Raw genomic sequence first — 24,308 nt, 5'->3', positions numbered from 1 at the left:
CCTAAGATTTTAAAATTGTGCTTTGAATCATGGATTAAAGAATATTCTTTAATCCATGTTTGAATGAAGTAGTGCCATAGATTCATAGAATATATTTATTTCAAATAATGTGATGTACCTGGCAACGCGAAACCCGCGAAACCTGAAAATCATCGTCGTCGCGGAGACAAATCTGTTGTTGTTTTATGTTTATTATGTTATGTATTAAACAAAAGTAATATTATTTAGGCATTGTCCCTAACTGAATTATATGAATTAGTAATATCATTCGTATTTTTGGTTTAATGTTATAATCTAGGATAGGCCTAGCTAGCTAGGCCTAGAGTAGTAGGCCCTAGGCCTACCTAGCCTAGTAGCCTACTCCCCCTACTACTGCATGCTACACACACACAGTACACAGACAGGCTTCTACAGGGCCAGGATACCCTACTAAGCCTACACTACTACAGACAGGGCCTATCTAGGCCTAGTACAGACTACGCCTAGGAGACTATTGATGAGTAGTGTGTGCTTACTAGGCCTAGCTAGCAAGGAGGCCTGGGCAGTTTGTGGGCTATAAGAGGTCTTTACTAACTCTACTCAATTTAAAGTCTTGCGCATAAATCTCCTACTAGAGTGGAGTGGATTTTTTTTTTCAATTTTCTGTACTTGAAAAGATTTCTGTAGAATAATAACGATCCTATTTATCCCACAACAACGTAAAAAGTTACTTATGCAATTTGAAATTGCACAAGGGTTATTGTGTCGTCCTAATCTATTGTGCTTTTTGTATTTATATGATTCAAAAGAAAAATAACAAAAATGTTCAATTTCAATATAGAAGATGTCTTTTCAAAGAATCAATAAAAAATCAAGTTTAAAACATAAGAAGAGAACCAAGAAACCAGAATGGGATGTTAGTGCCATTTTTTATATCATTTATTTTTACAGTATTGTTTAATAAATGTTTGTCTAATATTTGATAAAAAATCATACTTCTAATCTTAGCCCTTTATATTTTTTTCTATTATTGCTGTTGAATAAAAATGTGAGCCCTCAAAATTGGAGAAATATGTTTATATTATGTTTTTTCATAACTAAATACAACCAAACTATGTCATGTTTGTGTGCATATGCGAAAATATTGAGACGTGTGTCCTCACTTCTCGCCTTGACACAGGTTTGATGGTCCAGTTGACGATTGACGATACATTGATTGACCTGATCTTGATTGGTTGTCGATCGTCGCAAATCACAAGATCCCTAAAAAATTACTAAAAATAAGCATTTGATAGTTATTGTTGGCTATTGAACATTTAATTGAACATTCTAACTAAATAAATGTTAATAAATGTTGTTATCGTTTATACTGTTTTTATATTTATTTTCAGGCCACTGTTTCAGATCTCACTGTTCATAAAATGAGCCCAGAAGAACAGGTAAGATACTGTATATAAAAAGTATCATTTAATAATTATATGAGAAAGAAAAGATGCTTTAAGTATGTTTTATTCTGAGACATAAACACTGTTTAATAATGATTGATAATCCAGCCTTATATTGCAAAAGCCTCAATGAGCTATAAACAGTAACATTTTAATTGCTCGAAAAGAGTTAATTAATTAAATTGCCGGATGGATTTGTTAATGCTGGTGATACAGTACTAGTATTTACTACTCTAAAATATACATAAATTTTTTAGAATCTTGAAATGAATTAATGTAACATGTTTATATTGTGTAATAGGCTAGAAGAAAACAGGTTCATAGGTCAAGTAATTTGGAAGCAGTTAAGAAAGAACAGACAGAGAGATCACTTAGAAGAGGTAATGCCTTGGCGTCATGTTATGTTAGGTTGTACTTAATTCCAAAGGCCAAAATACCGTTTTGTATACGAATGAGTGGCCGGGCGGTTAAGACAGTGGAACAGTAATACGTAGCCATAACATTGGCAAGGGTTCGAGGCTCACTCGCTACATTATTCTAATGGTAGAACGAATCTTCTTGGATAAGGACTATAAACCGTAGGTCCAGTGTACACATCTGGCTCATGTGCACTTAAAAGAACCTAGTACATCTTTCGAGACGAGTAGGGGGGTTACCCTGGTGTAACAGTTAACATACAGCCACTGTCACAAACTCTTCATATATTTATACACACTGGGCCCTCTGAGAGAACAGTCTTTTACCTGATTGAAGAGGCTACCCAGTATAAAAAATAAATAATAATAATAATAATAAAATACAGATTAAAAAAAAAACATGCATCGGCTTCTTTTATCTTTATAACCAATAAAGGATATACAACAATACAGTACATATATATGTAGTATGTTTTTTATTTTAATACAAATGATATATAGAATAAAATAAAAATAAAGATAAATTAAAAAACATATATAATAATACAGTAATACGCTTGTCTTTTTTCAGCAAATGCCAGTAGTTTGGATGACTCCTCCAAGAGCGCATTTATTCGCGAGATTCTGTACGATCAAACGCAACTAAGTGATGTTGTTGCCCACACAGATCGTGTCATGTCTGTTGTAAAAGATCTGTTTGCGGATGACCCTCATAGACGTGAAGCGTTTCCAAATGTCACCCTTGCCCCTCAGCCGTCTAACGTTCAGCAAAGGTAGTGTTGGTTTTTCCTTTATTAAGTTTTTTTTCAATATTGTTTGATTTTTAATAGTTTTCAAATTTGATTGAATGTAATAGAATGTTGTATCTTTAATAATTGTGAATGTATGTAGAGGACTATCTGTATATAATTTTGTACGTTAAACCATTCATGAATACGTACGTGTGTCGTTTCGAATTGTTTTCAACAAATCTTCATCTGGCAATGACTAGATGTTAGTGGTTGCTAGGAGTACTGTAGGTTTGCTAGTTGTAGAGCAGTGCCCCCTATTAGTAACCTACGTATTCATGAATGGTTTAACGTAAAGAATTAAATACAGATAGTTTTCATATGAACCAGATAAAAACATTTGTTGAAGATATGTAGATGACATTGTTGGAAACAGTGCAAGCAGTTTTAATTAAATAAAATGACGTGTTGGTTTTTGCTTGAAAACCCACAAATTTCTAGAAACTTGGGAAAACTGTCTTCAGATCTAAACTCTAATTATTATAATACAGATTGCAGGGTTCAGTATTTAGTTAACAAGGTTTACTTGAATCACTTCAATATGAGTTGTTTTTATTTGTTTTCTTTTTATTCAGTCTACAGGGACCAGTATACATGCGACCACACTCAGAAAGTCAACTTTCTGCTCTCAGTGATACTATCATGGATCGCTACGCTCTCAATGATGTCACAAGTTCAAGTCAAGGTATATCTATTAGAACTATTCCCCCCTGCCCATAACTCCTCTACCCAAGTGCCTTCAAACCACCAAGCTCCTGCTCCCAACATTCTAGATATTCCCCTAATATATTTGGTTTTGAATCTACTGTCCAATTGATGGATCTAACACAGATTGTGGTGTAAATGAATTTAAATAAAATAATTTTTCCTACTACTGGTGGATAGGTGTATGAACTGGTATATCTAAAAATTAACTTTTTAGTAGTAACCCGCAAAGTAGATAGCGAGTGAGTCATTACATAAACTTTAAACCAGAAAAAATGTGTTAATTTATTATTAGATTCCACGATGGAGCAAGCATCTTCAGATGAGGAGAAAGAGAACGTTCCTTTGAACTTTCCACAGAGTGTTGTTGACATGAACAGATTTCACAGATTCATTGCCTCACAGCAACAAAAGCCATCAAAACCAGATATACAGGTAATGGATGTTTAATGATTAGTATATTTGTTTTTAGCTAATGTATATAAATAACTGAAAACGTGATAATAAAGATATCTTATCAGGTTTTTTATTTGGTTAACAATTTTGTAGATGCGTCCCGAGAGAGGACCAAGAAACAAAATTCTACATGATCATGGCAACATGAGAAAAACTCATGGTGAGTTAATAATATAAAGTAGAATTTTTATTAAAACAGTGACCTTTTGTTGTAACATATATATATTAAGTCTATTGACTCTAAAGGCCCATTTACACTAGGACGATAACGATCGACGATAAATAGACAAATGTGCATTTTTCATACATAAAACAAAAGAAATATAAAAACTTTTCATTCTAGAACTATAGAATAACCATCTATGCTTCCTTTGATGAAAATGATATTTTCACACGTCCAATCAAATGACGTCATGATTAGTAAGAGCAATAATATCGTGACAATACAACGATTTTATTGTTTTTATTTATCATGACGTCATTTGATTGGAATTTTAAAAATATTATTTTTATCAAAGACAGCATAAATGATTATCCTATAGTTCTAGAACGAAAACCTTTCTAATTTATTTTGTTTTATGTATGAAAAATGCACATTTGTCTATTTATCGTCGATCGTTATCGTCCTAGTGTAAATGGGCCTTTAGAGTCATTCTGTGTGTGTTTCTGAGCTTGCGCAAAATGACTTTTCAACTTGACAGCTGCAAGTTTTTAAAACGAAAGATTGCTAATGGGAGGTTCCAGAATAATCACCCCATCATTAATGATTTGCAGTTCACAAGGGAGATACCTAAAATTATCATTTTTTTTATTGAGGAATTAAATCTAACTTTTTATTTAGTTTTTTTTATTTTAATTTTTATATATCTATTGTTTACAATATTTTACCAGATGCTAAGCAAACAGCTAGTGCATCTGATGTATCATTTGATACATCTGTTGAGATGCCACACCTGGCCATTAATGACACCACAAAGGTGAAGAAAAAAAGTAGAAAGAGGATTGATCAGGAAGAAACAGAGGCAGAAACAAATAGAATTGACATCAGAAAGGTTAGTATTTAAAAAAATTAAGATTTTAAAATTAAAATTTTGTTCTCACAGAAAATACTAATGTGTTTACAGGTGTACAGCAGTATGGTTTTATATTGCCTTGGTCAAGCAACTTTCACTATCTAGATAAGTCTTCAACATTTTTCTAGTATGGGCCAGTTTTGTAATTAAGAAATCATTTTGCGGGTCATATAGAGCCGCAGTGTAGCATGATAAGTGATAGGGTCAATATATTTTATATCTTTTTTGATAAGGTTATGCAGGGTGGAGATGTATTTGCATCTGATAGACATGTTGGTACATCACAAAGTAAAGGATACACCACAACACTGTTGAACAGCATCAAGAGACTAGACAACTGCATAACGCAGGTAATCAAGCCCATAGTCAGGGGTGTTAGTATGGTTTGAATGAACTCCTTTTTTTCCAGTAGTGGAAGTCATTTTAAATAGGCCTAGCTAATAATCATTTTTGTCCCCATTGTGGAAAAAATAACCCTAATATAAATCCTGTCTACAGGCTTGGTAATATTACTAATTTCATAGCATTAAAGGTTTTATTCATTTATTTGTTACACTTTCAATAGAAATTTATTGATTTCCAAACCGGAAAAACAAATTTTAATGCCTGTTTTCTTCCTCTGAACCCTGCTCATGAACATTTTTTTGCAAACATGTTTCGTTGTTACTCCTAACATATTATAACAATATTACATTTTATAAATATTACAACTACAACTCCAGCCTCCCTCCCTCCTCCTCCGTTGTTAAATGAACCTGATTATGAATTACAGTTAATTTCTTAATTTCTTTGTAGCATGATGTTTATCTAAAGGAAGAACAGAATCATAGAATTAAACTGCAAGAACAGTTGCAGCAACAACAATCTCTTATTGATGCCCTTACAGAAGTAAATAAATTAATTATTTCAAGTACAATTTAAAATAATTAAAATAATAAGTATGATGCGGTAACATATATTAAACATTCCCTTTATATTGCAAAACAGACGTACAATATATTTATACAATGCACAATAATAACAAAAAGGGCTTATTTCAACCACCCTGTGTGTGATATAGAAACTAATACTGTACAAGAAATGAAAATAACACAATTTCTTTCTTTTTAGGATGCTATGAATATGAAAGATTTGTTGCTTCAATTGACTTCACAGGCTGCAACTAACCAACAGGTTCATCAAATTTCAACAAGTAATTATCTATTTATTTTTAATTCATTTTTATTTTTGAAAAATATGCTGAAGATAATTAAATTGAATAATAAGTGCAGTAATATAATATGTTTTGGTTGCGGAAATGAAAACTTTATAATGTGCTTTTACCTACTTTAGTGTATATAGGTAATACACCGAAGTTAAGCAACGTTGGGCCTGGTTAGAGCTTGGATGGGAGACCATCTAATATCTAGTAGGAATACCGGGTCCTGTATATGGAGCTAGGGTCCCGTTAGGCATTTGAAATTAGCATTGTTGGCTCTTATGGCAGCCCCTGCATCTAGTATCTGCCTCAGACGTATTGGCCTATGCCTTTCCTCCCGCAAGGTGGGCACTGGACGAGAGAAGCCCTTGATCAATGTTAGGACCAATCAAGGTGCTTTAAACAGTCCTGGCTTTGTTTGTATCAAATCTGTTAGTGGTGGTAATTATCGCTGTTGGTTTCGATTAAATAAAATAAAATAACTGTTAAAAACTTATAGATCATCACCCTTTTGGTTTTAAATCATATTGTGTACAATTTGTTTTGTAATTGTTTTTTTAATGAAGTTTTATTTCATTTTCAATGGTTATTTTGTTGATTTCACTTCCATCAGGGCTGCATGAGCAACATGTACAACCACAAAATGCAAATGGCATGACGATGGAAATAGGTAGACAACAAGAGAGTCTGCAAGACTCAAACCACCAACATTCTTTTCCATACAAGACAGAAGACACCAGGCGAGTGATGAATAGACCAGGCGATCAAGAACAGCAACCTTCTTTGCCAAACAAGAAAAGCATGGATGGTTTGCCCACAGCTGCACCAGAAAGGTCTGGAGATGGCGTGACAGCTAATCAAAGAGAACTATTTAGTTCTTCACAAGATAACCTTTCTCATAGTCATGCAGATGGAGTTCCTTCGGGAATTATTCCAGATCCACCAATTCCATCCTTACCTGAGAAATCACATCTGTCATACGTTGGTAGTCTTAGTCATGTCCAACCATCAATGACTGCTCTGATGTTGTCACCACCACGGCAAAAGGACAGAAGCATACTGTCAAAACCACAAGGTATGAGACATCTCCACGGGAATCTTCCTGAAAACGATGATGTACAGTTTAATCAACCACAGTATGCAGGGGATGGTATATACAATACAGATATTCCAAATGCTAAAGTTCCCACACAAAATATTGCAGCATTTAACGCTCGTACACAAAACACTAGATCAAATTCTTTTGACGTCTCAAATTTTTCTACCAAGCCTACATCATTCGCTACAACTATAAACCATCCAGAATCAATGTCAGGTCATTATCAGCAAATCAAATATGATCATGGAATTTTTCCAATCCTTCAAACAACTTTAAAAGAAGTAACAAAAGTCTCGGAAGCACAGTTGGACATCAACCGCAAAATGCAGGCACTTTCTCAGGAGCATGCTGAAGCTCAGTTAAGATTGGCTAAACTTCAGACGGGCTTACCTGCATTCCAGGAGAAATCTACCAATCTACAATCTCTTATACTCTCACCAGCTGTTTCACCGATTCCCTTTGAAGTTGAAACCCAGAATCATCCATCTTCTGCTGGAGCTGTTCAAGCACAAAAGATAACTGTATCTCTTCCAAGGGTTGAAGAATTGGAGATCTCCGCCACCAGTACACCATCTCCAAAGAGTAATCTAAGTGACCTAATCAAAAGGTATAGTACAGTAATTGAAAATACAAATTAAATACAATTTATAGACAGTGCTCAGTTAGTTTAGGCTGATGTGTCAAAGTATATACTTGGATGTAAAGATTGTACCAAGTTTATATAAGATTCATTGTTGTTTCAGGCAAAGCACAAGTGGTGATTGTTCTTCCAAACAAAATAAAAACATTATCCACCAAGGGAGCACACCTCTAGCAGCTTCAAGGCAAAAAGTAAGATACTGTAATTAAAGTGCCATATCTCTCAAACATGACAAGTGTAACTTGCCATATATTAAGTAATACTTACTGAAATTGTTAATTGTAAAATGAAATTAATTAAATATATTTATGAATTAATCTTCATTTTTATTTTATTTTTAACCACTCGGAAATAGGGAACAGATGAAGGATTCTTTGCACTAACAGCACATGTTGGAAAATAATTGATGATGAAGTATACTGTATAGCATACTCTATGGCGAGATTATCTCCAGTAAAAAAAGATAAATATATATTGTTTATTAGTGCGCATGGATAAATTGACATACAGTATTCCATTAGGGTTTGTGTGTATTGTCAAATGCACAATAAAATAGAGTTGTACTTTTTGTTTGCACAAAATGTCCAACAATACAAATTATGAACTTTACTAATTATAAATATAAAAGTTTAAAGTGTATGCACTGTAATTATATTATATAATTTAAAAAAGAAAAGTGTTATATAAAAAAAAAACTACTGTATAAAAATATTTACTGTATATTTTACATTTATTTAAAATATTATAACTTTACTTCTTGTCTGATTTGGTGTTATTCTACTTATTATGTGACTATATGTATCAGAAATTAAAGAACATGCAATGGAAAAGAAAAAGCATTTTATTTTAAAAGACCCACTACATAGCCTATTTTATTCAATTCTTATTAAATATTTTATTAAAGACTAAAGTCCATATAGGGGCCTGGAAACTATGGATCAGAGGTAGTATAATAGGCACCAAGGGGCCTGGAAACAATGGATCAGAGGCAGTATAATAGGCACCAAGGGGCCTGGAAACAATGGATCAGAGGCAGTATAATAGGTACCAAGGGGCCTGGAAACAATGGATCAGAGGCAGTATAATAGGCACCAAGGGGCCTGGAAACAATGGATCAGAGGCAGTATAATAGGCACCAAGGGGCCTGGAAACAATGGATCAGAGGCAGTATAATAGGCACCAAGGGGCCTGGAAACAATGGATCAGAGGCAGTATAATAGGTACCAAGGGGCCTGGAAACAATGGATCAGAGGCAGTATAATAGGCACCAAGGGGCCTGGAAACAATGGATCAGAGGCAGTATAATAGGCACCAAGGGGCCTGGAAACAATGGATCAGAGGCAGTATAATAGGCACCAAGGGGCCTGGAAACAATGGATCAGAGGTAGTATAATAGGCACCAAGGGGCCTGGAAACAATGGATCAGAGGCAGTATAATAGGCACCAAGGGGCCTGGAAACAATGGATCAGAGGCAGTATAATAGGCACCAAGGGGCCTGGAAACAATGGATCAGAGGCAGTATAATAGGCACCAAGGGGCCTGGAAACAATGGATCAGAGGCAGTATAATAGGCACCAAGGGGCCTGGAAACAATGGATCAGAGGCAGTATAATAGGCACCAAGGGGCCTGGAAACAATGGATCAGAGGCAGTATAATAGGCACCAAGGGGCCTGGAAACAATGGATCAGAGGCAGTATAATAGGCACCAAGGGGCCTGGAAACAATGGATCAGAGGCAGTATAATAGGCACCAAGGGGCCTGGAAACAATGGATCAGAGGCAGTATAATAGGCACCAAGGGGCCTGGAAACAATGGATCAGAGGCAGTATAATAGGCACCAAGGGGCCTGGAAACAATGGATCAGAGGCAGTATAATAGGCACCAAGGGGCCTGGAAACAATGGATCAGAGGCAGTATAATAGGCACCAAGGGGCCTGGAAACAATGGATCAGAGGCAGTATAATAGGCACCAAGGGGCCTGGAAACAATGGATCAGAGGCAGTATAATAGGCACCAAGGGGCCTGGAAACAATGGATCAGAGGCAGTATAATAGGCACCAAGGGGCCTGGAAACAATGGATCAGAGGTAGTATAATAGGCACCAAGGGGCCTGGAAACAATGGATCAGAGGTAGTATAATAGGCACCAAGGGGCCTGGAAACAATGGATCAGAGGCAGTATAATAGGCACCAAGGGGCCTGGAAACAATGGATCAGAGGCAGTATAATAGGCACCAAGGGGCCTGGAAACAATGGATCAGAGGCAGTATAATAGGCACCAAGGGGCCTGGAAACAATGGATCAGAGGCAGTATAATAGGCACCAAGGGGCCTGGAAACAATGGATCAGAGGCAGTATAATAGGCACCAAGGGGCCTGGAAACAATGGATCAGAGGCAGTATAATAGGCACCAAGGGGCCTGGAAACAATGGATCAGAGGCAGTATAATAGGCACCAAGGGGCCTGGAAACAATGGATCAGAGGCAGTATAATAGGCACCAAGGGGCCTGGAAACAATGGATCAGAGGCAGTATAATAGGTACCAAGGGGCCTGGAAACAATGGATCAGAGGTAGTATAATAGGCACCAAGGGGCCTGGAAACAATGGATCAGAGGCAGTATAATAGGCACCAAGGGGCCTGGAAACAATGGATCAGAGGCAGTATAATAGGCACCAAGGGGCCTGGAAACAATGGATCAGAGGCAGTATAATAGGCACCAAGGGGCCTGGAAACAATGGATCAGAGGCAGTATAATAGGCACCAAGGGGCCTGGAAACAATGGATCAGAGGCAGTATAATAGGCACCAAGGGGCCTGGAAACAATGGATCAGAGGTAGTATAATAGGCACCAAGGGGCCTGGAAACAATGGATCAGAGGTAGTATAATAGGCACCAAGGGGCCTGGAAACAATGGATCAGAGGCAGTATAATAGGCACCAAGGGGCCTGGAAACAATGGATCAGAGGCAGTATAATAGGCACCAAGGGGCCTGGAAACAATGGATCAGAGGCAGTATAATAGGCACCAAGGGGCCTGGAAACAATGGATCAGAGGTAGTATAATAGGCACCAAGGGGCCTGGAAACAATGGATCAGAGGCAGTATAATAGGCACCAAGGGGCCTGGAAACAATGGATCAGAGGCAGTATAATAGGCACCAAGGGGCCTGGAAACAATGGATCAGAGGCAGTATAATAGGCACCAAGGGGCCTGGAAACAATGGATCAGAGGCAGTATAATAGGCACCAAGGGGCCTGGAAACAATGGATCAGAGGCAGTATAATAGGTACCAAGGGGCCTGGAAACAATGGATCAGAGGTAGTATAATAGGCACCAAGGGGCCTGGAAACAATGGATCAGAGGCAGTATAATAGGCACCAAGGGGCCTGGAAACAATGGATCAGAGGCAGTATAATAGGCACCAAGGGGCCTGGAAACAATGGATCAGAGGCAGTATAATAGGCACCAAGGGGCCTGGAAACAATGGATCAGAGGCAGTATAATAGGCACCAAGGGGCCTGGAAACAATGGATCAGAGGCAGTATAATAGGCACCAAGGGGCCTGGAAACAATGGATCAGAGGCAGTATAATAGGCACCAAGGGGCCTGGAAACAATGGATCAGAGGTAGTATAATAGGCACCAAGGGGCCTGGAAACAATGGATCAGAGGTAGTATAATAGGCACCAAGGGGCCTGGAAACAATGGATCAGAGGCAGTATAATAGGCACCAAGGGGCCTGGAAACAATGGATCAGAGGCAGTATAATAGGCACCAAGGGGCCTGGAAACAATGGATCAGAGGCAGTATAATAGGCACCAAGGGGCCTGGAAACAATGGATCAGAGGTAGTATAATAGGCACCAAGGGGCCTGGAAACAATGGATCAGAGGCAGTATAATAGGCACCAAGGGGCCTGGAAACAATGGATCAGAGGCAGTATAATAGGCACCAAGGGGCCTGGAAACAATGGATCAGAGGCAGTATAATAGGCACCAAGGGGCCTGGAAACAATGGATCAGAGGCAGTATAATAGGCACCAAGGGGCCTGGAAACAATGGATCAGAGGCAGTATAATAGGCACCAAGGGGCCTGGAAACAATGGATCAGAGGCAGTATAATAGGCACCAAGGGGCCTGGAAACAATGGATCAGAGGCAGTATAATAGGCACCAAGGGGCCTGGAAACAATGGATCAGAGGTAGTATAATAGGCACCAAGGGGCCTGGAAACAATGGATCAGAGGTAGTATAATAGGTACCAAGGGGCCTGGAAACAATGGATCAGAGGCAGTATAATAGGCACCAAGGGGCCTGGAAACAATGGATCAGAGGCAGTATAATAGGCACCAAGGGGCCTGGAAACAATGGATCAGAGGCAGTATAATAGGCACCAAGGGGCCTGGAAACAATGGATCAGAGGCAGTATAATAGGCACCAAGGGGCCTGGAAACAATGGATCAGAGGCAGTATAATAGGCACCAAGGGGCCTGGAAACAATGGATCAGAGGTAGTATAATAGGTACCAAGGGGCCTGGAAACAATGGATCAGAGGCAGTATAATAGGCACCAAGGGGCCTGGAAACAATGGATCAGAGGCAGTATAATAGGCACCAAGGGGCCTGGAAACAATGGATCAGAGGTAGTATAATAGGCACCAAGGGGCCTGGAAACAATGGATCAGAGGTAGTATAATAGGTACCAAGGGGCCTGGAAACAATGGATCAGAGGCAGTATAATAGGCACCAAGGGGCCTGGAAACAATGGATCAGAGGCAGTATAATAGGCACCAAGGGGCCTGGAAACAATGGATCAGAGGCAGTATAATAGGCACCAAGGGGCCTGGAAACAATGGATCAGAGGTAGTATAATAGGCACCAAGGCTGTTTTTATAGCAATAATAACGAATAAAGGAATGATTGAACACAAATCTATATTGTACAAAACCAGTATTTTTCATACTCATATTCATAAATAAATTTAAAAGGCCCATGATTGGTTAAGAGTTTTGAGTAAATCAGCCAATCGTTTGGCTTGTCTTGGGGCTTATAAACCTTGACCTCGCTCTGTGATGATAGTCTGCTAGCTAGCTGCTGCGAATCGCACACATAATTCCAAGGCAGAAAGTGCTGTGCTTAGTCTCTATTGTATTTACCCGGCTCCAGGCTGGGACTGGTATAAGCAAACTACAGCTCCTAAAGCAGTAAAACGGCTAAATTCGGGCTGACTATACTAGTTTGTTTGCTGTAGATTGTGATTATTTAAAGCTAACTCCTCACAGTTATACAACAAGTTCATTTTTCAGCTTGAGGATGCATGAATTTGGAAAGGCAGATGAGGTGAGTTTACCGTGTTTGACAAGTGTGCTTGAATGAACCCTGGATTGTTTGCAGCAGCAGAGCAGGTTGTTTTGGTTGGTTGGTAGGTCCTACCTATCATCCTTGCTGCAGCTACTGTAATATATTATCTTATGTTATAGCTTGTTTCCTGTTTCTCAAGGTAGGCCTAAACATTTATTTTATTTGAGGTAAAGTTAGATTCTTATTTCTTGCTTGTATGTAATATGTACACTAATAAAGCCTGTTTTCCAGTATATTTTACGAGAAAACATAATAAAAAAACTGCAAAAAAAATCAGAGTCAAGTCAAAATAAATTTTACATTAAGAAATCAGCTTCTGTAAATTTTTTATGTGGCAGCATCAAGAACCGGCTGCGCATGTGATGTGTGATCTTCCGTTTGCAATAATTCATTTGAACACTCGGGAGAGAACCAAGAAAACCGAGAAAGATCGCTTAATATGCTTTCTCATGTCGCTGTGGACTTAATGTTATACTTTTCAACTATATAGTGCATCTTATTCTCTAATGCTTGGTTAGTTGACCAATGACAAACGCTGAGTTATTCAAACTTGTCATTGTCAAGCTTAAGAATCACGTCATGTCAGTGCTTCCAATTCTAGGGGTCCCTCCCTCATCTATCCTCGATAGTGTCTGTGTGAACTAGTTATAGTGAGCATCAGTACTATACTATACTATCAATCACAAACACAGACAAAAGCGAACCAAAAAAAAAATCATTTGCATGGTACCATAGCCTCTAAATCCCCAAAAATGGCTTTACATCGCTGGGGGTCCTAGGGGGCATCAATAGCAGATCCAAAATATTGAAATGATCCAAAGTTCCCATACATGTAGAAGGAAAAAGACAAATTTTATTGAGATGCAAATGCATGAATTTTAGGAGAATAATATTTGAAATCACTTTCCACACATAATATGCTTGTTATGTAAAGCAGTCCATTGTCATTTCTACTTTGCTACACAGTTTAGATTAAAGTAGAAAATAGATTATACTGTAGTCTATTGGTTGTACTTTTGTGACTCCTATTTAAAGTGTAATGATAATAGACCTTGATGTTTGTGTTATTAGATTTGCATATCAGATTCTGACTCAGTTACTCACTGATCATCTATGAAATTCAGAGAAATTGTTATTTTAATTTCCGTACATACAATTTATAATTCTTTAAAAGGTGTTTTATAGCGTTGGATCACAATATCGATCTTATTTTAAAAACTTTGTGGTTAAATTTGTTTTTCTAATCTATTGTTATAAAAACCTTGAAAATTTGATTATTGTAGGATTTACCTGTACAATACCTTTATTAGGTAATCATTCAAGCATGAAATTAATATATAGGATAGTCTTGTACAATTTTCATATTATGACATATACATATGACATATAGGAATTCGAAAGCTGTGACAGTAAGCCTAAATAAATACAAATATTTATTCTTTTAAATGTCCCACCTGAACATTCTATGATTTATATTGATATAAATTTAATGCTAACTGTAAACTAAAATGTATCATTCATTAATTTAATCTATAAACTGGACTTGTCCGGTCCGGTTTTATGGATTAATTGAAGCTAATAAAATAATTAATTTCAGAAATTCACAAGTTGAGAAAAGTGAAAACTATGAAGTAATTGTTTATTATAAATTCCAAGAAAATTGTAATAATAAATAGGATTCAGTTAGTTTTCTAGAAAATTGAATTTGTTTGTTTTTATAATATTTATAATCTACAAACATATGAAGTTAATATAATTACAGTAAAACTACAATAAACTCAATAGATTTAGGACGACCGACCAAATTACTCCTAGACAGAAGATTAGTTTCCATTGAGGTTCCATTTTGTTACTGTGAGATGATACTGCTATTATTTTTATGCATATTAATGGTTAATGCAAACAAATAGGTATTGTAAACATATTAATGTTTTATTAATTTAGTGTTAAGGCTTCTTGGTATACAAACCGGATTCTTATTTTACTAACGTCATAGATTGAGCCCTGAAGCCTGGAAAATATTTCACAATTTATTGGTAATAACACTATCATTAGCTTATTGCCCGCTGGCCTAAAACAATCATGATGAGCTGTAATTTAGCGGTTAATAACGTCGGCCATTTGATGCACCCTGATGTGTTGTCTAGACCAGCCCAGAAATTGAGCTGTAAGATAATCTCAAAATGTATTGAGCTAAGAGTGCTTTAAACATATTAACAATTTTTTCTTGATATTTAAATGTGTATATTTGTAAAGGTATGATGTTTCGTATTTAAATTATATTCCTCGTTATTTGAGTGTGCTGATTTACTTGTTTATGTTCACTGAATTGTTCTCAAAATGTGGGCGAGCGATTTACCTGTTAATGTTAAGGAATAGGAGTAGCATAAGTCAGGTTCGAGAGATTTCTAGGCAAGGTGCTTTAAGCGCTGTCTACACTATCATACTTCATGTGAAAACAAATGTGATGTACCCATATGGACATAATGATGTCATATCACTACTATATTTAAGTATACTACCATATTTGGGCACATCACACTTTTTTTACTAGTTTGATAGTGTAGACAGAGCTTTACTCTCATTGCTTGAATGTCCTTTTGTACTGTATATAAATCTTATGGTATCTATAAGAACTTTATTACTGTATTTGCATCATTCGGAGATTGTTGTAATTTTAAGGCGTTAAAGTCAATACCCAGCATGTGGTCATTACACAAGTTCTATTTTCTAGAATGAGTTTCATTTTTTAATAAGACATAAAAAACTCAATATGAAACCAGACATAGTCTCACTCACTGAACAGTGTAGACATGGGTAGGTTAGTGGATGTTATGAACAATACAAAACAACTATAATTCAATTTGTTGGTTAAGGTGCTGCTCTACATTAGTTTATTGTAATGTCTTTCGTAATATTCAAATTTGTTTTATTATTAATTAATTATTTGTAATATTCAAATTTGTTTTATTATTAATTAATTAATTGTCAATACTTATATTTTTGAAGATAATTAATTTTTATTAAATATAATCAATATTTATTGTTACTAATTAGCAGTATTGTTTTTTTTTCCTTATAGAATACCTGTGCAATGATTGGTTCTTTGTAAATTATACATTTTTCAAGATCATTTCATAAAGTTATGGGGTCGGAGAAGAAGCCGCAACCAATCGTTGGTGATATTGTGATCAATCCCGAGTCGGGAGAAAAATACAAGAAAGGGCGTCTTCTTGGAAAGGTAGGTTTATTTCGACAATCAAGCGGTTTTTTCCGCAGGATCAACACATTTTCTGTAAATGCAAATTCTGTCATACAGTGTGTCACACATATGACATGTGGAGCCTGTATTATGTTAAGGTTAGGTTAGGCTTATAGCTTATGATACAGGCATGTAATTAAAATGGGAGTCAAACTCTCTCATGATTCCCAAGAAGGCATCTCAAAGGCTCTACTTTCTCAGAAAACTCAAGCAAATTAGAGTTGATAACACTATTTTAATTCTATTTTATCAAAGTATTATTCAAAGTATTTTATCTTTTAGCATTGGATGTTTTTATGGTAACTTTACTGAAAATGATAAGAAAAATATTGAGAGACCACGTATAATTGCACAACGTATTATTAAAGCTGATCTAACGCCTTGTTCATTTATCTATGAAAAGAGTATTCTAAAAAAAGTAAACAATATTATGAAAGACCCCACTCATCCGTTACATTACTGTTATAACTTAAATAGATCAGGCATTAGGCTACGACCTCCAAGAGCAAATCTTTGTAGAACTAGAAAATCCTTCGTTGTAAATAGCATTCATATTTTTAATTCTAATGTAAGACGTTAATGCAATTTTTAATAGTTTTACATTTTTAACAGTATTTTTTACTTTTTATCTTGTATTTTTAATCTGTTTAATACTGCACGTTTTTAAATGGTTGCAATACTGTTGTTTTAATCTACCAAGCAAAGTGAATTTCCATTTTTATGGACAAATAAAATTTCTTGAATCTTGAATCTTGAATCTTGATACATACGTGACGGTATATTACAGAAATAGCTATGATACTGGACAAATTATATATACAGTACCGAGAATCTCATCACAAAAAGTGTTTCTCTTCCTCCACCGGACATCCACACAACACACCCCCTGACCGTCGTCCATTCACACAACACACCTCCTGACCGTCAGCCATTCACACAACACACCCCCTGACCGTCGGCCATTCACACAACACACCCCCTGACCGTCGTCCATTCAACATTTTGTTCACATTCCTTAGAACATTCTATCTCTGAAGACTAATACAATATTTTTAGTAAAGAAATCCAAAGCATTTATAATAATTACCATTATTTTTCCCCCTTTTCTGTCAAAATACAGAATAAAATTACAGAATAGATAATCAAAATAATTTTGTAGAAATCAATAGTTCTCAGGGCAATACATTAACATTCAAAATAAATAAGCATGTGATTAACAGATATAAATACCTAGAAATGTAATTATTTAATCAAAATGAAGGTTAATTAGTCTTTCAAAATCTTATTGGTCTCACCATTAATGCTATAATTAGTAACACCACCCTGCACTTTTACTTTCTTTAATTAAGAAACTTAAATATCTTAATCTCAAATAAGAATGATTGTTCCATTAGTAAGCAAGATAAGTCATTAAATTACAGGTTTATGGCAGAACCAGGTAAATAATATTTGTGTATGATGGGTAATTAGCTTACTTACTGTAGCCTACATGCATAAACAATGACATCATCATTGTCAACAGTCTTATTATGATGAAAAAAGAGAGCGGTTAAGTCTTTAAAACTTTTTTTAGATTGGTTGATTTCAGATCACATGTGATATGACATCATCATGTCCATGGGCACATCACATTTTTTTGTCACATAAAGTTTGATATTGTAGACAAGGCTTTTGATTTAAGATATATAGACGTGGTGGTTTAATTGGCACTTTAGAACTCCTAACAGTAGGTGTGTTAAATCAAATAGTTTTAAATTATATTATATTAAAATATTCTCCCTATTCAATTCATAAACATTTATTGTCTATTTCGTGCCTAGCTTACCTGGATAAACCAACAATAGCCCTTGCTCCTCCAAGAGCGAGATATAACTCGAAAAGTAGACATTTTCATTGTATCCCCATCTCCACAAATGGTATAGTCCATGAACTATGCCTGCAATTTACTAATTTTACCTCATAATAACAAACTTGTCTTGAATTCTTAGGTAGAATTAGTAGAATAGTTTATACCGTAGTTGTACATCCATAGATTCTTTGAATAGTCATCATTACATTAGATTCACTTTTTGTAAAAAGTTTTATACATTATTATTTCAACATGATCATCACAGACATTAATGTTTATCCATCCAGGGACTTTAATCTACCAGGTTGATTGAAATGTTGAATGTTCTTAAGTCTTGAGGTCTAGAGAAGGTGATTTCAATGGATAACACTACATCACACATACAGTACTGTAGTATTGTCATGTTGCGATTTGGAAACAATTTTAACCAATAATCCTACATTATAATCAGTGATTCCTGATTTAGGAACAACGCTGGAAGCCTCAGTCGTTTTTAGCCTTTTTCGACATATTTTAATGTCTGTTTTTTTCTTCTGGGCATTGCTCAGGGGCCCCTGGTTTAGACAGTGGGCGCTCATAGCCGTTGTGCCACTGAGTATTACAATAGTTTAGAAGAACAAGGCTGTATACTGTAGTATTTAACTCCCTTATTCAGGGAGATATTTTTATGTAAAATGAATAATAAGCAAAATGTTTTAACACTACTGTACTGTTAATCCTCAATAAGTGGACACATACTGTAAGTCCCAAAGCTGTCCCCTTTAATTGGGGTTTTACATCAAAAGTTTCAACCCATATTTAATTAATTTAAAGAGCAGTGGTTTGAAGATGATTCCAGGCTTGTTTTCTGATCTTGGTTCTTGATCTACCAAAAATAAATCATTTTACGGTGGGCTTGGAAATGGGAAAAGTTGGACCTACTGTTGGTCTGTGAGTCCATACTACAGTAAGCATGTTGACCAACAAACTTCAGTCATTTTAGGAAGCTACTCTAACTTTTTTTTAAAAGACAACTGAAATAAATATTAATTATTGTATTGAATAGAATACAAGTGTAATATTACAATTAATTGTTATCCAATCTGTGCGGTTTGTCCATATTGTAATATCTGACCTTTATATAACCTTGTTTTGCACTTATTGTGTACAGTTTACTCCAGGCCATCCGTTACCATTGTACAGCTTAATCCAGGAAGTCCAAATATGTCTTATTCAAAATTCATTGACCATAAATCACAGTACAATTTTCTTTACTTCATGTCCAGTAATAATTACTTCTCTATTGGTAATAAAAACCCACAAGAATAAGATTAACTTAAGCTTAACCTATCTAATCCACTCTCACCAGTAAGCCACTGCCCTGGGTGGTATTTCGCCACTGCCCTGGGTGGTATTTCGCCACTGCCCTGGGTGGTATGGCTTGCTGGGGTTGCCAGGGGTATAAATGAAAAATCATCAAAGAAAGTGAGATTGTTGTTGAGGGAATATTATAAAACAATTCTCAAGACCTTTAATAATCTGTTCCTAAGCTTCTCTGCCCTGGGTGGTAACGCTTACTTACTGTATAAAGACAGGTCTATATTTCAAAGAAATTATTTGCAGTCCTATTCTTTTTGTATTCATTTATTCATTCAATCTTTTATTTCGGAAAATCTGGTCCATAGAAAGTAAAAAATTACATATAAATGAATTAAAATAAACAAGACTAATTACTACTACTCATCTCAGGATGACATTCCACCTGGAGAGCATCTTCGACTTAACTATATAGTTCCAGGGTTATAATCCAAACCACTTTACTTATACAGATTGACATGACACTTTAGGGTGTTGAGGAAATGTTAAATCAACAAGTCACACATTATGATGATACAACTAAAACAACATTTGTTCAGGAAGGGTTTGTCAGGATGTATAATAACATGCTATCTTCTATTCTATTGTCTCATAAGCAAATTTGGTTTTGAAAGTATATTACTATTAATATTATTTATATAGATGCTTTTTTTTTTATTCTAAGTAAAATACTTCTACAGTGAGTGCACTTGTTAATCTAAAGACCAACTCAGACAGCGTCATACTATAAAACATGTTTAATGTTCTCCCGACGACAAAAAACCTATGCCCGACGCTATCTCAAGACGGCTTGTTTCATTTGGATTCAACTCGGACAGCACCAACGAGTCAATACGATAAATAAATATAAAATAGAAGTATAAATTTAAGTGGAAAAATAAGAATAAATCACATTTCTATTAAATGAAGAGTTTCCCAAAAATGTTACATCTACAGCGTACAAATATTCCATCTGATAATAATAAACAGTAAATGTTCCTTTTATTTCAATGTTTCAAAATGTACAAATCCAGTTGATATGATTAATGATGCAGTCATCCACTCTGATTTACTTAATTATCCCTAATAGAAATGTGATTTGTAGCGCACTGACTGCGCGCCATACATACAAACTGAGATTTACCCTAAGATGATTATGAAATTTCTCATTTCTCTGTTGCCATTCTGTCTCCCATAGAACAGTACAGGGATTTTGTACATGCAATGATTTATGTCAAGGATATATTGATTTTAACATATAAAGAAATACTTGTATTGGTATTATTAGTGGCACGGTAGCTTGGTGCTTATTAGTGTCATCATCTTAGGTTCAAACTACTGGGGATACCTCTCATTAAACTTAGTTTAGAAAGCATAGATTTTTTATTCTTTAATTAGGAACCATGTCAAAATTATTTTTATTCAATTCATGCAGTAACCACATTTGTTTAATAACATAACATATGAGTTTGTTTCAAAGTTTCAAGATTCAATTTATTGTCACATAATATAACATACATAATATTTGTTTTCCTGAGCTTAGAAACAATACAATTTAAAACACAATATAAAAACGTTTTTTTTTTTATTAAAGTACTATTTTTCCTGTAATTAGGGGAAAGCGTACAGTAGTACAGAACCATAGTATAAATAATACTTGTTAATGTATACATAAAACAAAATCCATACCCAATTAGTTAATATTTCAATGATATTATAATCCCAGGGTTTTTAAATCACTGTTCTTCTAAACAATGACCATGCTCCAGATACAGTAAGTAAGAAACTTAATACTTTGGTTCCTGGTAGTGCAAAAGATTAAAACCTACCATTTATATTCAGTATTGTTTAGAATCAACTGTCATACTTTGTTACATAACAATAGGTGTAATCAAGCACTGGTGGGAGTCAGTGCATGGGAGTGTTGAACTTTCCTACAAGTTTAAAAACTTAAAAATTAATTGTATACTAAGCTGTTTGCTAATTAAGTTTACACAATGGGATTAATTTGGGGATTTACAATAATTAATTCCCGGTGTTGGCGTAAGGTTGTTGACATTGGAGCAAGTTATTAAAAAAGTTGTATGTGTTAATGTAATGAGATGACATGACGTTTATTAAGATTTTGATGTTCACGGTTTCATTTTCATTTCAGTTGTTTTGCCTCAAAACAATACATGAAAATAATACAATACAATAATGGAAAACAAGGACAAAAAACAAGAAAAATACAACACAACCAGACAGACTGACAGGATTCCTAAAATTATCTAGTACTGTAGGTGTCCTATTCCACCAAACAAACATTTATAATATAACAATTTGTATATACATTTGGTAAAAAATATTCTAATAAAATCTGATTACAATATCAGTAAAAATAGACAACAATAAATAGCAAAATATAAAAAAATCTTATAACATATTTGATAAGATTGTTTTAATATAAAAGTTGTAAAATTTTACTTTAAAATTAATTAATCTCTTAAGAAAATTTTAGATTTTAATCTATTTCAATCACTCTTTTAGGCTATTACCTTTTCTTTGTAAATTGTATTATTATTTGTAACATTATTATATTATCAATTGCATTGAGAATTAACATAAATCGCTATGAAATAATACAGTACGGTATATAATATAATATTTAACTCATACAAAAATTCTTTGACATCTTAATAGTATTATCTAACTTTAATTGAAATTAAATTGCAGGAAAATTAGATGAACAATTTTTAAGCAAAGTGCTTTTAAATTGAGTCATTATTACATAAAAGATAAGTTATAAAAATTTGCTATTTAATTTCCTTCAAATTATCATATCAATGAATGTCATTGCAGTCTTAAAGCATTATAACAAATTCTAAGAGAGATCCCCTACGACCTGTATTTACATATGATTTTGATAGCGCGTGCTATGCATTAGAATCGTTCGATTACCGGCTTACGGTCATAGGCTCACCGGTGATTATCATACGGCATGAGTCATGTAGTATTTTACCAGGTGTATACTTTAACCTACTGTACTGCTGCTATAGCGTCTCTCTCAAAGTCAGTGCACATAATTAGCTTAAATGTGAAGTCACTTTCATCCGATTCTCTATTAGTCTGTTTGCATAAGGTATTAATTTTTTAAGATTATTGATATGATGGAAATTTATGTACATATGATGATATTGGTTGTGAATGATAGCAAATAAATTTATCATAATATTATGCAACACCGGTATATGTATATTGCTGTCTAGGAAGATATTTACATGTCTTGTAATGAATTTCTTGTGGTACAAAAACCTTTGTGACATGGTAGGTGCTACACTGTGGCTGCTGTGGGGTCCGTTGAGGGCATATACTCCGAATTTTCTCAATTAAGGTCATAAGCGACAGGGGCTCAAATGGATCGATACAGCAGGGCGAGTGGGGTAACCCCTTAATCTCTCCGAAAGATGCACTGAGTTCTTTTAAGTGTACACATGCATAAATATATTCCGGACCTCCAATTTTTAGAAGACTTGTTCCATCACAGTGCCCTGATTTAACCTCTCGGCCACTCTACTTGAATCCTTGTTAGCAATACTTAATCGTAATTGATGAGACTGCACATGACTAACATTATTGTTTTTTCTACAAACACTAAAATATTCTGACAAAAAAATACCACCAATCATTCTTATAATTAGTATCAGAACAAGCATTTATTTAGGCATCTCCTTGAATTATTAAGCAGAATGTAAATCACAAAAGCTTTACAAATCTCCTAGTCTTCCTTATTTCACATTAACCTTTATTTTTATAGACAAACTTAAGCCCCGAGTGATTTGTTATTGCAAAAGATATTGTTGTATATTCAGAGACTATGCTAATTAATATAGGCAACAACTCCAATGGGACGTGCTATATATTACAAGTACATACCTAAATTTGATACAAATACAACATCGTTTTGTGTCATATTAATAAGAAGTAGTAGAAGACTTGTCACACTATTGGCAAGTGCAACCAAACAGATTCCTGGATTGAAACACTTATTCTCTCTGGGAGAATATTTTTATTGATTATTGTAAAGGTCAACATATTACTATTTGAACCTCTAGGTACATGTATTAATGTATTTCCAGGTCTAATATTACAACAATTTTAAATTTAATTCTTAAATTTGTAGATTGAAATATACATTTTGACTTTGGTTATAGAAAAGAAGGTCAAAGCTGTAAATTATTTTTACTTTATAAAGTTCCCTCTTAGCTAGTTTACCTAGAAAAATTACATTTTTTTTTTCAAATTATTAATAGCAATACATATTTTATAGATTTATTTATGTTTATACTTTTCTAATAACATCTCCAAGGTTAACGCTACTGATAAAATACAAAAATAAAATGAATTTCTGATAATTAATAATATGAATATACTGTACAGTAAGTTGGATAGTTACAGATCATTAAAAAAAGAACTTTGTAATGTCATTATCAATAGTTCTCAAGTCCTAACCATACAATGATAACAGTGTGACCCATATATATATATATATATATTTATTATGCCCAACTTATTTTATCAAAACATAAATGATAATCGATTGTTTACATAAGAGTGACCCTCGGTGGCAATGAATGCTCACTGGCTGAACCCAGGGACCCCAGTTGAAAAAGGCTATTAAAAATACTAGATTGCAATGCAAAAGATAGGCCAATTATGATACTAG

At 34.9% G+C, this 24,308-nt stretch overlaps 3 protein-coding genes across 4 annotated transcripts in view; all 3 read left to right on the top strand.

Annotated features, from left to right (window-relative positions):
• LOC140051995 (E3 ubiquitin-protein ligase RNF220-like) overlaps positions 1-1,161 on the top strand; it is a 66,873-nt gene extending 65,712 nt beyond the window's left edge. The window contains exon 13 of the mRNA XM_072097360.1: positions 1,152-1,161. The gene's annotated coding sequence lies outside the window, so the exon portion shown is untranslated. The remainder of the gene's footprint in view (positions 1-1,151) is intronic.
• Positions 150-8,609, top strand: LOC140051993 (uncharacterized). Its single transcript, XM_072097355.1, has 15 exons — positions 150-214; positions 821-895; positions 1,371-1,418; positions 1,726-1,804; positions 2,412-2,613; positions 3,204-3,313; positions 3,629-3,768; positions 3,883-3,949; positions 4,681-4,841; positions 5,096-5,212; positions 5,658-5,750; positions 5,973-6,054; positions 6,674-7,766; positions 7,903-7,990; positions 8,155-8,609. The coding sequence occupies exons 2-15, from the start codon at positions 824-826 to the stop codon at positions 8,200-8,202; spliced, it is 2,400 nt and encodes a 799-aa protein (XP_071953456.1). The 5' UTR covers positions 150-214; positions 821-823; the 3' UTR covers positions 8,203-8,609.
• A 4,281-nt stretch (positions 8,610-12,890) lies between these two features.
• LOC140051938 (serine/threonine-protein kinase PLK2-like) overlaps positions 12,891-24,308 on the top strand; it is a 31,401-nt gene continuing 19,983 nt past the window's right edge. For both annotated transcript variants that reach the window (XM_072097290.1, XM_072097289.1), the window contains exons 1-2: positions 12,891-13,136; positions 16,240-16,398. In XM_072097290.1, the coding sequence (XP_071953391.1) occupies positions 16,303-16,398 (96 nt within the window). In that variant the 5' untranslated portion in view covers positions 12,891-13,136; positions 16,240-16,302. The remainder of the gene's footprint in view (positions 13,137-16,239; positions 16,399-24,308) is intronic.

Source organism: Antedon mediterranea, chromosome 6 (assembly GCF_964355755.1).
Source record: "Antedon mediterranea chromosome 6, ecAntMedi1.1, whole genome shotgun sequence".
Lineage (NCBI taxonomy): Eukaryota > Metazoa > Echinodermata > Crinoidea > Comatulida > Antedonidae > Antedon > Antedon mediterranea.
The sequence above is the reverse complement of the archived record's forward strand: the minus strand, read 5'-3'. Positions and strand labels throughout refer to the sequence as shown.